Source organism: Cryptotermes secundus, unplaced genomic scaffold (assembly GCF_002891405.2).
Source record: "Cryptotermes secundus unplaced genomic scaffold, Csec_1.0 scaffold2387, whole genome shotgun sequence".
Classification (NCBI taxonomy): domain Eukaryota; kingdom Metazoa; phylum Arthropoda; class Insecta; order Blattodea; family Kalotermitidae; genus Cryptotermes; species Cryptotermes secundus.
Window position 1 is genome coordinate 168,661 of NW_019731616.1, and position 16,625 is coordinate 185,285.

The 16,625-nt window shown below is 45.9% G+C and overlaps 1 protein-coding gene across 2 annotated transcripts in view; it reads right to left on the minus strand.

The window, feature by feature from the left end:
• The window catches only part of LOC111867334 (kinesin-like protein KIF13B), a 111,779-nt gene that overhangs the window by 56,027 nt on the left and 39,127 nt on the right, over window positions 1-16,625 (minus strand). For both annotated transcript variants that reach the window (XM_033752640.1, XM_023857093.2), the window contains exon 3: window positions 12,206-12,369. In XM_033752640.1, coding sequence (XP_033608531.1) covers window positions 12,206-12,369 — 164 coding nt within the window. The remainder of the gene's footprint in view (window positions 1-12,205; window positions 12,370-16,625) is intronic.

Below are 16,625 nucleotides of genomic sequence, written 5' to 3' on the forward strand. Positions count from 1 at the left end.
AAATAAGTGTACAAAATATATAATTTTTTAAAAATGGTTGAGCGACCTATCTGGATGACTTCACAATGGAATGACCCAATAAACGAAAAAGTGACTAACTTCATGGGTGCTCTGCAGGCTTCCAAACATGCCTAAAAGGTGGGGAATAAGGTTTTGAATCATGTCCAAAACTCAGCTACAATACTTAGACATCATTTCAGTAGCCATGACTACTGCACATAACTGGCAACTGTGTGTGTGTCACAGACAGAAAGACAGACAGACTGGAAGGATATTAGGCAGGGATGAATGACCTGCAACAGCTCTATGCATAACAAATTTTAAAATATCTGTCAATTACCTCAAAGGCTATCTTGTTGAGATGAAAACATAAACACGACTACACCACAAGCCTACGTTTCCTGCTAAAGCCAGCAATATACGGGCTTTGTTCACGTGAAGGCGGGAAGCATCCTTAGGTATATACAAGCTGTGTGTGATGAATACTGCAATAACAGAGGGAACCGCCTAACACGCACAAATGGGTCTGTCTGTAAGTAATGTTCTGTCTTGGGATGTAAATGGCTCCCATTGAGAGCATAAATTTGGGAGAAATGCCTTTCCAAGCGAGGGCTTAGACCAGGAACCTGGCAACAGTCCAACCTGAGGAAAATGGTTACTGGCTGCAGTAGCGGGAAATGCCATTAAGGAATGTGCTGCATATGGGGTATCTCGCCATTGCAACGTGAGAAGGGCCCACTCCATTAAAACGTTTGGACACATATTCATGTCGACGATAATTCCTAATTATGACGTAATCCATTCGCTGAAATTGACTGTTAGTCTCAAGTAATGAATGAACCAACAGAAAGTTGACTTTTTTCGTTTCATATCTCCTCAAAGCACAAAGAATTACCACGAGCCGGGATAGCTCGGTCGATATACCGAAGGTCTAGGGGCTGGACGGCAGAGGCAAAACATTTTTCTCTATTTCACAGCATCCAGACCGGATCTGTGTCCCACCCTGCCTTATATTCAATGGGTACCAGGGGCTCTTTCCCTGCAAGTAAAGGGGTCGGGCCTGAAGCTGACCACTCACCTACATCTACTGTCCAAGTCAAGAATGGTGGAGCTATACCTCCGCTTTCCCATACATCTTCATGACATAGCGCTTAATTAAGCACGGAGAAAATTTTACTGTATTAGAAATACCGACATTTAGAACTTAAGAATGTATAGTACGTCAGGGTTGAATGGGTACCATTCCTGCTTTGTATTCTGGAGATCCTGGGTTCGTATCTCAGTTATCCTGACTGATGTTCTTCGTATGTTTCCTCAGAACCATCTACCGGCAGAATTAGTACTACGTGCAAACGCGTGTGATGCTATCTGTAGGCTCATTGTGTTACTATAATTTCACGCAGCACCAGAATAATTATATTCTAGAGAGACATAAACAACACCTGTAGCTGAAACAGTGTTTTTAAACAGCCTAAGAATAAAAAATCCGCTGATTAGATCTGAAAATAATACATGAAGGACAAGCCGATCACAGTGGCCGCGCGGTCTAAGATATGTACTGTCTTCGCCCGCTCGAACGCCGGGATCGTGGGTTTGAATCCCACTCGAGGCACAAATGTCAGTATGCGTTTATTCTGTGTTTAGGTAGAGACATTGCGACGGGCTGATTCCCTGTCCAAGGAGTCCTACCGACTGTGTATAGGGTTAAGAAACTGAAAAAGCGGCAAAGATCCAAAGGCTGTAGAGCCACAGAGAGGAAGAGAAAATCATGAAGTTCATGTGGACACTACCTCTTCATTATGGACGCATTTTACGTTCTTTGCGCAAGAGACGCATAAAACTGGATTAGAGGACGCGAGATTTGGGGTTCACACTATTAAGATTACTGTCTCATGGGGCATGACGCCATGTTTTCTGGTAGACCCTTACCTGCAGCCTACATTTTCGGGGGTACCGTGAAGATGAAAGCAGAAGGTTCACCCGAAACGCTGGTAAATACCTTCAAGACGTTACGTCATAGAGATAGTTTAAGGGCAATGAGATGCAAGTTGTCACCGTGCCTACGGATCTGTTGTGCTGTGCAGTGTTCAAGAATGACGCACTCAGCGATGAAGGCTACCAGACGGTGCGGTTTACGTGTTGAGCACGTTATGAAATCACCCGAATAGGGTTAAAGGCTACAGAAGTTCTACCGAATTAAAAACCGCTGCGTCTAAACCGTGTTTTTCCACGTACAACACGAACAACATTCGATTCAATAGGGGCACAGGCCGGTTCAATAACAGCTGCGCCTTTGAGTGCCCACAGCATTGCAAGTCTGCCTGACCAGGACAACTGCGGGAGGCGCAACTTGCAGCACGAAGCGTCCGTGATAAAACAAAGTTAAAACGTAAAGTTGTCCCTGGGCTTAACTAATTAAACGCTACGCCATGTAGGCGTATGAGGGAAGTGGCTGTACAGATTCATATATTGTAGACCTCGGCATTAGTTGAAGGTGAGTGGTCAGTTTCACCCCTCGGCAGCATAACCCCCAAGGAAGGTGCCCCAGGTGCCCATGGGATAGGAGGCTGGGTGAGCCCCAGAGCCGGTCTGGACGACACAGAAGCGACCTTGATATTCGTACCATTTTGTTTGCATTCTGTCCTTTATTTTAGAGTGTTATCAGTACCTAGCTCAGTCGGTATAGCGACTGGCTACGGGCTCGACGATCAAGGATTAGGAGTTCGATTCCCGGTGGGGGCAACAATTTTCACTTCTCCATGCCGTCCAGGCCGGCTCTGGGGCCCACCCAGTCTTCTATCCAATGGGTACCGGGGGCTTTCCCCGGGGGGTAAAGCTGCTGAGGCGTTAAGCTGACCACTCATCTCCAACTAGTGCCGAGGTCAAGAAAACGTGGGTCTATACATCCACTCCCCCACACGCCTTCATGGCGTAGTGCTTAATTAGTTAAGCACAGGGGCAATTTTACTTTCTATCAGTATCTAGACCACGCAGAGTCGAATGGTAGGATGGCTGGATGAATAGTAAAGAATCTGGAAGGAAACGGCTGTAGCCTAATCGGGGAACTATACCGATATTTGTCTGGAGGTACTGAGGAAATCCACAAAAGGCGTCCTATTTCTTAAAAGCAAGGGAACTACGGGGGAGAGCAAGTAAATAGGTCACAAATGGAAGTAAAACAGCTGCAATAGAAGTAATAGGTTTTATATGTGTACCACTAGGTAGCAGCACAGTCCAGCTTCATGCCAGTCTATGTAGCAGACGCGCAAGCGCATGTCCTCAGGTTGGTTTCAGTAGTCAAAATGGCGACCGTGCTTGAGAAGTGTACTACTGAAGAGCAGCGTTCTGTTGTGCGTTTTCTTGCGGGCAGAAGGACTCAATACAAAGGATATTCATAAAGAAATGTTTCATGTTTCCGGTGGGAAGTGTTTGTCGTGTAAGGCGGTTCACAACTACGTGGTAAACGTTTCGCTGATGACGAAGAGGTTGAAAAGGAGGTGCCGAAATGGCCGACACAATTAGTCACAAGACTTCTAAGCTGAAGGTTTCGACGCAATGGTAAAACGATGGGACACGTGCATCACTGTTGGTGGAGGATATGTCGAAAAATAAACGTTTTTTAAGGTTTGGAATGTCACATATTTTACGTTACGGGCGTTACGTAGCAACGGCCGTTGTTTACAGAGTCACTGTTTACCAACAGGTCTATACACCACAATATAAATAAGAGTGCGTGTATGCATGTTTGTTGGTTTGTGCTTTACACCTTTCCAAACCAGTGTAACTATTTCCATCAAATTTCACATAACAGATCACATCTCGGGGGAGGTTTTACACACTTGAAGACCTCAATGCCGGATTTTCACTATAGCGTCCCGGATTCGATTCCAGCTCATGTGGGATTTGTCGTAGATAAAGTTGAACTGGGAAGGGTTTTGTGAAAGTACTTCGGTTTCCCCCGCAATTTATCATTCCACCAACTGCTCTACATTCATTTATCACCTATCACCGACGTTATGGTCTCTCGCTACTGACAGCAGACTGATTGAAGCTAATCATCCATTTCCATCAACTACCGAGATTAAATATTACTGGAGCATAATGCCCCACACGTTTCTATGGCTACTGCTCGCTACCATCCAGCCGTTCAGGCCTAACGTGTGTCCAACACATTTTGAGATTACGCCGTACTTTGGGCCGCAAACTTTAACGGAAGTCCTGTGTGCTCACCGAGATCTTTGGCATGACCATTTGGGCTCCCATCGCAACCTGAAAAGGCAGCAATAGCTCAGTCGGTATAGCGAGGAGCTGGACGACCGGCGTTCGATTCTTCTCTCCTCCACGTCGTCCAGAGAGGCTCAGGGGCACACCCAACCTCCTATCCAATGTTTCGTTTATTGCTAGTGGGGTGGGACTAAGTCCCTTGTACTGCAGCCACTTCTGGCCTATTGTACCAGCCCCAGATGATAGGCGAGGGTGATTGTGGAGCAATTGGTGGAATGAAGATTGGCAGGGGAAACCGAAGTACTCGGAGAAATGGTAACCGAGCGCTCTTTCTTTGGGGTGAATTTTACTGAAAGCGGAAGCCAGTAACCTTCTAACGTCACTGCATAATCGTGACGCACCGTCAAAGATGTTTCACAGTTCACAAAGTGGGGGTTAATGATGGCGTCGTTAAACAAACAACGGGCGTAACATGCGAGGAAACACGGAGATGGGCAGGGTGATATAATGATAATAAAACGGAGGGAACACTGGGTGTGGCCCCCCCCTTCCGCTAAATTAGGCCCGCTCTAACATGACGCCTCCCCCCCCCACAACGAACCGCTTACCGTAACCACACTTCCCATGATTTATGACTGATATATGCGAGCTTCGGGCAGGAGTCCCGGTAGGGGCAAGAATTTTCTCTTCTCCACACTGTCCAGCTACGGACTGGAAGGAGGGATCGGATTCGAGCCCCGGTGGGGGTAAGAATTTTCTCTTCTCCACACTGTCCAGCTACGAACTGGACGACTGCGGGGTCGGAGTTCAAGTCCCGGTAGGGACAAGAATTTTCTCTTCTCCAAGTCGTCCAGACCGGTTCTGGCGCCCACCCAACCTGCTAGTCAATGGGTATCGGGGGCTCTTTCACCAGGGGTAAAGCGGACGGGTCGTGAAGCTGACCACTCACCTCCAGCTAATGCCGAAGTCAAGAAAATGTGGATTTATACATCCACTCCCCCATACGACTTCATGGAGTTGTGCTTAATCGGTTAAGAACAGGGACAATTTTACCTTGTTTATGACTGACATGTAATGGTCATTACAGAGTGCGCTTCCGCGTTTCTCAAAATAAACAAAGACCGTTTCCCTAACAGCATTAGCCGCTCTGTCGCCGAAATTTCGGTATCCATAAATATAAGACAGAAGCCTCCATTTTCTATAAGGTAAAAGGCAAAGTTGTCCCTCTACTTAATTAAGCACCACGACATGAAGACGTATAGGAGAGTGGAGGTATAGCTCCACCATTCTTACCTCGGCACTAGATAAAGGTGAGTCCTGGGTTTCACGTCCCGGCCGCATTACCACCAGTTGGATATGAGGCTCGGTGGGCTTCAGAGTGGAAGAGTGTAAAATATTGCATCTACCGGGAATCGAACCCTTGCCGTCCAGCGTGTAGGTCGTCGCTATACCGACTGAGCTATCCCGGCTCCCAATTCGTCCGATATCGAAACAGAAGGCGGGTTGGCAAGACGGTACTGCTTTAGACCCGTATTCAGAAGGAATTAGTTTGGATCCCTGTCGAAACACGAGCTATTTTGACTGGCATTTCTCGTGAATTTCCTCACTATCTCTAAGAAGATGCTGGGATAGTGCTTCGATACATGAATCATCCCATCATTTGACGCCGAACGGTCTAGCTACTGGGAACGTCGTACAACAACCTACAAAAAAGATAATGACCGGTGAAGATGTTTACTTCAACAAGGAATATAGGGCAAGAGCAGGAGAGGCGTTGGCGTTTCCGAAATGCGAACGCTAGAAACCTTACTCCAATTTAAACACTAACCTCAAGTAACTCGGATTAATTTAATACAACTGGATAACCTAAACTAACATTGCCTTACTCACGCACTCATGGAGCTGAGCACTTCTGGAGGAGCCGCCAATTCAGCAGCTACAAGAAATTCCCAGCATTTTATGGAACCCGAAGGTTCATTACCGTGTTCACAAGAGCTCTCCACTGGTCCCTATCCTAAGCCCGATCAATCCAATCCATATCATCCTCTCTAAGATCCAGTCTAATATTGTCCACCCACCTACACCTTGGTCTTCCCTGTGGTCTCTTTCCTTCTGGCTTTCCCATCAACATCCTATACGCATTCCTCGTCCCCCAATTCGTGCTACATACCCTCCCCACCTCGTCCTCCTTGACTTGATCATTCTAATTATACTTGGAGAAGAGTACAAGTTATGAAGCTCCTCGTTATGCAGTTTTATCCAACCTCCTGTCACTTCATCCCTCTTCGGTCCAAATATTCTCCTCAGCACCCTGTTCTCAAACACCCTCAGTCTGTGTTCCTCACTTAATGTCAGAGACTAAGTTTCACACCCATACATAATTTTTACGTTTTTGGACAGCAGACGAGAAGACAAAAGGCTCTAGAATGAATGGTAGCAAGCATTACCCGAGTTCAGTCTCCTCTTAAATTCCACCTCAATCAGGTTTTGATTTGTTATCGTCGTTCAAACTAACAACAATAATAATAATTAAATTTAAATCAATTGTTTATTTATTTACATGTTGAACTGAAGGGACCAGGGGACAATTACAAAATGACCATGAACAGACACAAAACAAGAACAGAACACACACACACACACACACACACACACATGCACACGTCTCTAAAAACAGCGACGGCTTTCACAGTGAGCGGAGGAGCAAAGGAACAGAGGAAAGTCACGTGTGTTCCGAGCAGGGATTCCAACAAAGGCTGTTTCTAGGACAGATGGGCAAATTTTGGGCCCAGTGTAGACACAAATTACAAACACCAGCCCTAGAGCGTAGCCATGATTATTATTCAAATTTGTATTAAAATAAATAACGTTCATCTCAATCTAGTGCAGAGATTGAGAATGCGTGGAACTACACCTCCACCACAGCTTCATGGCGGTGCTTAATTAAGCAAAAATGAGAAAACTTATACCTTTTTTCTTTACCTTCATTTCGGTTACAGTCAAAAGGGGTGGGGGCTCGCGGTAGGGTAATTGGTTGAGACACTATGCTACAAGCCGGAAGGTCACGGTTTCATTTTCCGATGAGGTGGTTGGATTTTCCAATTTACCTAATCCTTCCAGGCGCACTATAACCCTGTGTTCGACTCAGTCTCTAATAGAAATGAGTACCAGGAAAGTTCCTGGGGGTAAAGGGCGGTCGGTGCGCAAGGCTGACAACCTCACCGCCATCTGTGAGCCGGCTGTCTAGAGAAAATGTGGGAGTCTCGACGTCTCACAACCCTACGGGCCTCTATGGCCTCTTACAGGGATTGCTCTAGCTTTTCTTACGTTTCAGGAATCACAAGCCTGAGTCCCCTGGCGGGAATATGAAGAAACAATTGTTATATGCGGCATCCATGTCCTGGCGTGTACAACAAGCAAGACATAATGGTCTATAGAACAGCAATCGATTTCGTCTCCAAGTAACGCAGTAAAGGCCGATCGCATATGACAAAGCACGTGCAATGTGTCCGGGCCGAATTCCAAGTTGTTCTGACAACTCTCCCTTTAAACATGACACGGACGGAAGGTGCGAACAACGAGGAAACTGAATGTTAATTTACGGTTTTGTTAGTTCCTTTTCTGCTTCAATAGCAGGGAGAAATCCGGAAGCATATCTTTGCAAGTGACGTTCTTTGGCAGGAGTGTTGGTAGCTGCGGGGTTCGAGGAGAGGAACTATTGATTAGGTATGGCAAGGTGGAGGGACCGACAGAAAGTTTCCGAGGTTTGAAGGTTCCCAAGCAATGCCCGCTCGTCCAGTTAAGGCAGGGTGAAGATAGGGTAAAGCGTTGGGAAGCGAAGGCGGTAAAGAAGCCGAAGCGACGAGAAATCAAATACTCTGGATGTTCTTCTCACTCACTCACTCATGGAGCTGAGCCCTTCTTGAAGAGCCGCCAAATCTGCAGCTACTCAAGAATTTCTCAGCATTTTATGGAACCCGAAGGTTCATTACCGTGTTCACAAGAGCCATCCACTGGTCCCTATCCTCAGCCAGATTTACCCAATCCATACCATCTCATCCTATATCTCTGAGATTCATTTTAATATTGTCCACTCACCTACGCCTTGGTCTTCCCAGTGGTCTCTTTCCTTCTGACTTTCCCACCAATATCCTATATGCCAAATGTTCTTCTATACAACATTAAAAGAAAAGTTTATATCTCAAAGAAAATACTGTGTATCCACCATGAAGATCAATCCGCAGATGCTACTTAGATAAATAATCGCTGCTTATTCCGATAATCATATGAAACACATAAATACAACTTGTAAGCAAAACGAAGATATTTTTAACGTTAAAGCAGGCGACAGGAAAGGCTACCTCCAGCACTGTCACTACATTCGTCTGCAATGTGAAACCCCATACGGTCTTGCTTGGATGCGAACTGGGCCCATGATGTTCCAGCAGAATCCACTGTACTGACTGATCTGTTTAGAACAACACTATCTATCTTCTGGGACACAAGGCCGTAAGGTAAAGTTGTCCCTGTGCTTAACTAATTAAGCACTACGCCAGGAAGGCGTATGGGGGAGTGGATGTAGAGATCCACATTTTCTTGACCTAACTGGAGGTGAGTGGTAAGCTTCATTCCCCGACCGCTTTACCCCCGGGGAAAGAGCCCCTGGTACACATTCGAAAGGAGGTTGGGTGGACCCCAGAGCCGGTCTGGACGACATTAAGACGGGAAAATTCTTGACCCCACCGGGACTCGAACTCCGATCCCTCGGCCGTCCAGCCTGTAGCCAGTCGCTATACCGGCTGAGCTATCCCGGCTCATCTATAAGGCTGTGTAGTCTGCTGAAAGTCAACCGACGTTTCGGAAGAACATGTCGCCTCCATCTTCAGGGTATAAGAATAAGTCGAGCAAGAAACCCGCGTGAAGGCAGCCGACATGTAGAAATGTTCAGGTTCACGATTACAAGGACGTGAGTGCCTAACAACTGCTGCTGCCGTGGCGGATTTAAGTTATTAACTATGACGTCATACTACATCCCACGTGCTGCTACCTCGTCGGACTTCTCTCAGGCCCTAAACGCTCTAAACTAATGCTGAGATCGCCAGTCGTTCCTCGCCACAGACAATTAGCAGAAGTTTAGTTTTCAGACGAACTACTTCTGAAACTACAGGAAAACAACAAGTTCTGGGAAGATCTAACAGTCTACTATCCTTTAAGTCAGAGTCAGAGTTACTTTACGACTGGCGGTTTACCGCCAATCAGTTCGTCTTGGCGTCAAGCGCCTTGAGACTCACGACCAGCATTTTTTTTCAACTGAACACTTGTGGTCACAGTCCTTATGTAACATCCTCTCTGACGAGAGGATGGGTCTGTTATTTACAACTGATGCTGGGTCTCGCCAGCGTAGTCATTATCACGTCCGAGTCCCGTGGGACCCATGACCACATTTTACTGCCTCAGATTCAAGACTCCACCAACCTGCAGGGTCAGGTCTCCGTATTTATATCACCTAGGAACAGGGTGGCCCCGTTATACCTCCAGGCACGGGGTCTGCTTTCCGTCGCAGGGCTACGGTGGAGGTATTCGACCCCGCCTCCACATGGCCTCTACATGGACGGCATATAAAACGATGTGTTCAACAATTCTTCTATTGTTGCGTGTGTATTCGTTGCCGGCCGCTGCCTAGCACCGATAGGGGATACATATACACACAGATTGGTGGGAGGGATTTATGGAGTACGCCGCTGAAATGGGCCCATGTGCCATGACACACATACCAAGTTTCGTAAAGATCGGTTAAGGCATTCAAAAGTTGATAAGGGGGGACACACATAGAGACACACAGACAGTAACATCACATAAGCCTCGTTTTAGGAAATTAGGTTAAAAACATACGATTTAAACCATCCGACTGCAACTGAAGAATCCTGGTTCGCTTCCCGGAAGAGACAAGAGATTTCTCTCCTTTTCACAGAACCCGGACTGGTTCTGGGACTCATCCAATGGATACTGGGAATAAAGCGACAGGGGCGTGAAGCTGACCAGTCACCTCCATCCAATTAAGGATGCCACTCTCCCCTACGTCTTCATGGTGCGATACTTAGCTAAAGTTACCTTTCAAACANGGCTCTGGGGTCCACCCAACCTCCTATCCAATGGGTACCGGTGGCTCTTTCCCCGGGGAAAGCTAATGCCGAAGTCAAGAAAATGTGGGTCTATAAATCCACTCCCCCATACGCCTTAATGGCGTAGTGCTTAATTAGTTAAACACAGGGACAACTTTACCTTTTACTCTTTAGGTACGACACTTCGTGGACACCACAGCCGATCCAGACTTGAACTGGGAAACAACTGTCTCTGTTCAGAACTGAACTCCGGACATATACGTAGCCGGCCACTTCACAGATTGATCTCTCTCGCCTCATATTGTGGAATAAAACCTGCATAATTTTATAACCACAAATTTAACGTGCTGGTGGGCCTCGTCAGCACATCGTCGAGATCCATGACCAAGATTTTTGTTCTCTCCTATACATGTGCGTGTTTAGACGTGGAGCATCCTCTTCGACGAAAAGAGGGCTCGGTACTACTCATTCACTTACTGAATTCTAAATTGCTGATGGCCCTCGCCAGCACAGTGATTCTTGGTTCCGGGTCCCATGGTACTCATGATTATATCCTACCGTCTGACGGCTCTGGGAGTCTTCAAACATCTCTCCCGCTCAACTCCATCCACTCTGGCTCGGTGACCCTTTAAAGACTGAACTTTAGTATAATATATAGGAGCTCATTACGTACCTCACAGGAAACACACTATGTCTGCGCTATGACGACCGACCGTTCAGGGATATAATCGCTGTTTCATGTAAGAACGACATGAAATACGTGAATATACTGTGTTGCTAGAATGCAGAGTTTTAGTATGTTAAAGCAAGTGGTACATATTGTAACCATTGGGCTTTAAAGAAATGAAACCGATTCAATCGCAGTATTTATTTGGGGTTTCGTCAGTTATGGGTAACGTGACGTCTTTTATCATGTGCATAGGTTATGTGGCACAAATTGGTAGGATGGCTGTGCATGACAACGTTCTAAAAGCAGACAGAAGCCCTGCATTATTTAAAACACTATACCGCCATCTTACTGCAGAAATTGGAGGAAAACACGAAATGTTATCAGTGAGGATAGCAGGTCTTCTGACATAGGTTCGAACCTAAAACCCACAGGATATGTAAAAGGAATACAAACACCTCGCCCGCCATACTCAGTATACATAAACTTCTAGCAACTCAAAATAGACAAGACCTGTTTTAAAATCGGTACTCTTAAATTTAAACCAACGTGGGTGAGTGGAAAGGGCACGTGGCTCGCATGGAAAAGATACAAGAAGCAAACAAAATTTTGGGTGGTAAAACTTGAAGGGGAAAGACCAATTGGGATACGTGAACAAAAAGTGGCAGGATAAACGGATCTTAACAGAAGCAGGGTTCGGAGAAGTGGAATGGATTAAATTGGCTCAGATTAGGAACCAATATCCTTGGGAACACGTAATGAAATTGAAGGCTCAAAAAAAAAAAAAAGCCTCAGGATTTCATAACTGAGAAACTGTCAGCTTATCAGTGACCGCTCTAGAGATATTGCGTTTTCGGACTTCATACATCGTCCTGGTTTTAAGATAACTAAGAAAAACACGACGTTTCGGAAACTGGATCTGTTTCCGTCCTCAGGTGTGGGAAAACACCTATTCTGTTGGGTCCCTTAGAAAGAGCTAGCCCCAATCACTGAGGAAAACCTCGACTAATATCAGGATTTTCGGCGTTATGGTTGACATTCGAGCCGTGCACCTCAAAAATAAAATGCTATAGGACTGTCGCTACGTGAGCCTGCTCGGTGTGAGTTCAAAATTAATTTTAGAACCCTTCTGCCAAAAAAAAAAAATAACTTATGATCATTGCGAACGTTCTACGTCGACTAAGGCACTCACCAGTCTGGCCATAAGCAAAGATGCAAGCGTTGTAACCCTGGAAGGCATTGTCGAGGATGTCCCGCCCCAAGCAGTCGAATACGATTTCCTGGCTGGCGAACTTCTCTGTCGTCGGCTCCAGTGAAAAGAAGCAGTGATCGAAGGCGAAGGTTTTCGACTGCTTCCTGAAGCATACAGAGAATGAAATTCGTGTGAGGCGCGGCAATTTCCCCTGGGAAAATGTCTCCACACTGGAGTATACAGCAACTAGTAAATTTCGTAGATCAACAGCATTAATAGTTCATTCAACAATGTCTCCATAGCCCCTTGCTGGGCCCTGGCCGGTTTTCTCAGTTTCGTAATCCTATACACAGTAGATGGAACTCCTTGGATGGGGGATCAGGCCGTCGCAAGGCCGTTACCTACAAACAGGACAGCACAAATATAGAATAAACGCACAAAGAAAGCCATGCATCGAGTTTGATTCGAACCCACGACCCCAGCGTTTACTTCATAACACCGAGACTATACCTCATCGAATGGTAAGACGATATTTGACGCTAAATCAGAAAAAATGAAAGGAAGCTGTCGTGGTCTAATTGCAGGTACTATCAGACACGATATCCGGTGTTCCGGATTCGAAGCCAGTACCTCCTGGATACAAGTCTTGAGCGTTACCATTTGGGCTAGTCTGATGGGGTTAGCAGTGATGATTATGGCGGTAGTAATGGTAGTATGAGCATTGTCAGCAGTAGTAGTGCAAGAACTAGATGATACACAAGCTACCGTCTTCTGAGATGTTACGCTGTCTAGCTTGGTGACCGCAACCAACTACCTTAATCTTCTGCCATGAAGATGGAAGCAACGCGTTTCTAGCAGTGCAAGGACGTCACGCCCCAGAAAATGGCAATTATATGGAAGACTATGTTCCAGATAAACCCCGTGATTTGGCGAGAGAGTGCATTATGGGGTTACAGGCGTTAGGAGCACCGCGGCCTCAATAACACCCGTAAAGCGTGAGTATGTTGGAGCTGAATTTATCTCAGCGGTGACTGTGAACAGTTCTTCTTCTTTGATATAACGCCGTGTAGTCCGGTAAAAGTTTTACAACGTCTCGGAGGAACATATCGCCTCCATCTTCAGAATCGAAGAATATTCCAAGAAAGAAATCAGTAACAAGCAGATCTCCGATTCTCAGGCAGAGCCAGTTGGAACAGACTTGCTCGTTTCAACGTTCTGTCCTAGTTCTACATCGAAACTGTCCTTTCCTTATGCGTTTTACTCTGCTACAAGAGCTACAAATCTTCTGGGACGTTTCGGAGGCTCAGCTTGTAGATTCATCCTGCTGGTTTAATGCTTGACTTACTCTTCCGTCCTGAATATGGCGACATGTTCCTCCGAAACGTCAGGTTCTCACCGAACTACACACAGAGGGCAGCATGTTGACAGTCACTGTAGTGTGAACCACAAATCTAGCAGTCTCTAATAGCTGACTCTGTCAGTTCGAGTGGAACAAATGCAAGGCAGTGAGTAGCATGACGTTGCACGTCTGCTGAACTTTCTATTATGGACACGGAAGAATTACCGTAGCATTAGAAAGTATTGTGCATCTCTGTAACAGACATTGAAATTAATTTCCCACTTTACGGATGTTAAAATTGAGAATCTTTATGGCAGGAACGAAAGTAACAGATCAAAATTCGATTCAACAAAAGAGAGAACAATAAATTAGGTCGCTGCTTGCGGACACTGCAATCATAACCATTTGCCTTCTGGTTCTTATATGTAGAAAGATAACTGCAAGATCAGCCATTTGTTTTGTGTGTGAAAACTTGGGTCTTTCGCGTAGAACAGGAGATACGCTGAGCGCCATCTGTGAGCCGACTGTCTAGAAAATGTGGGAGCCTCGACGTCTCACAACCCTACGGACCTTTACGGTGTGTTACAGGGATAGCTTAACGTTAGCTTTTACATATGCCTCTAAGCAGTGACAAGGGATTTCTTTTAAAATTAACGTTTATACAGCTGCAAGACGGGGGGCACGCGGTAGCGTAGTTGGTTGAAGCACTATGTTACAAGCCGGAAGGTCGCGGGTTCAAGTCCCGATGAGGTCATCCTTCCAGCCCCACTATGGCCCTGGGGTCGACTCAGGCTCTAACAGAAGTGAGTACCAGGAATTAATAAAATAATCAATAAGTAAAGCGCGGCCGGTGCGTAAGGCTGACAACCTTACCGCCATCTTTGAGCCGATTGTCTAGAAAATGTGGCATCCTCAATGTCTCACAACCCTATGGGCCTTCACGATCTGTTACAGGGATAGCTTTACTTAGTTTTTACTTACAGCTGCAAGGCGAATCCGACTTAAACATCAATCGGACAAAATTATACCTAAATTAAGTTCCTTTACAATTTTGTGGCTACTGATTAATTCTATGTGTATGTCCACCTGGTGATTATTTAATGACCGAAATATGTATTGGAACTGAGTCCATTCGTCGAAATAAAATGTGCAGTAAAGCGTATCACTTATATTTTTACATTTACCTTCCCTCTGCACTGCAGAAGGAATTATTTCTGTACAGCAGTGCTTGGGGCACAAATATCCAGGTGGAAGCGACCTACTCTGAGGGAAACGCAAAGTTTTCAGCTAGTACTTAAAATAATAGTTGTGCCGGTGCACGGGTTTGGCAACTCAGCATGACTTAACATACCTGCTTTCGGAAAATGTAGCTCCAACAGGCGAAACGTTTCGCAAATTACTTCCTAACGGTGCAAGAACATTTTATAGCTTACTGTAAGTGCAGAGAGGCTGTAAAGCTATTTAGGTCCCTGCTGTCACCGTACAGGCTGATAGGGACCTGCAACAGTGTGCAGAACTGGACTTTTCGTGACTGTACAGGAACATTCTATAGCTTACTGCAGGGGCAGAGAGGCTGTAAAGCTATTTAGGTCCCTGCTGTCACCGTACAGGCTGATAGGGACCTGCAACAGTGTGCAGAACTGGACTTTTCGTGACTGTACAGGAACATTCTATAGCTTACTGCAGGGGCAGAGAGGCTGTAAAGCTATTTAGGTCCCTGCTGTCACCGTACAGGCTGATAGGGACCTGCAACAGTGTGCAGAACTGGACTTTTCGTGACTGTACAGGAACATTCTATAGCTTACTGCAGGGGCAGAGAGGCTGTAAAGCTATTTAGGTCCCTGCTGTCACCGTACAGGCTGATAGGGACCTGCAACAGTGTGCAGAACTGGACTTTTCGTGACTGTACAGGAACATTCTATAGCTTACTGCAGGGGCAGAGAGGCTGTAAAGCTATTTAGGTCCCTGCTGTCACCGTACAGCCTGATAGGGACCTGCAACAGTGTGCAGAACTTTCCATGACTGTACAGGAACATTCTATAGCTTACTGCAGGTGCAGAGAGGCTGTAAAGCTATTTAGGTTCCTTATGTCGCCGTACAGCCTGATAGAGAACAGCAACGATTGTAGAACTACACTTCTCGATGACCGGAAGAGGTGGGGGTCGCGTAAATTACGTGTTACTTTATGGCAATGGGGTATCACAAATTTGAGATGCTCTGAATACTGAATAACAGCTTCTCATTTCAGGGTTCTTGGAAGAAATGAACACGGTAACTGTGAAATCAATGAATCTGCATGAGGAGAAGTTCTTATGAATAAAAGATGAACACCGCCCGCGCCTGCTTCGCACCAGAGATGGACGGAGACCTTGGAGTTTCCACAGCAGAAACTGTATTCCTCTGTGGTGCTGATACCCGCCCGACTCAGGATCGAATACGATCGATATGATGAAGTGCATGCGACCTATTTGAAGGCACAATGCGATGCTCTGAGAGCTTGCCGCTAATCGTTCTGTGGCCCAGGCGGGATGGGTGACGCACACGACTGAACGACATGCTCGAACCTCCGAGACGAAAGCTCTGTATTATCCCTTGAGCCTCAGGAGACAAGCTGCGGGACTAACTAATCGCCTGCTTTCCTTATCCGACGCGGACCGCTCTGAAAACGAAAAAATATGGAGGGGGCATACAGATACACATGCAACAAGGTTATCTCATGTGCATTTTTCATACGACACGGATCACATATAAAACGAACATATTAATGTGGAGAGGACACAGAGAGCTATGTGATCCTATAAGCCTATTGTTTTTCAAATAAGGAAAGCAAATTAAAATCCTTGGCCAGATTTCCGGTTCCTAAGGGCGGGAGTCATATAACTACATATAAACATAGGTCCAACTATTTTAAGAATATCTTTACTGCTCATTTAGCGCAGTTGGTTAAGGAATTATGCTACAAGACGGAATGTCGCGGGTTTGATTCCCGATGTCATTGAATTTTTCAACTGACCCAATCCTTGCTGCAGCACTATGGCCCTGGGGTCGACTCAGCCTCTAACAGAAATGAGTACCAGGAAT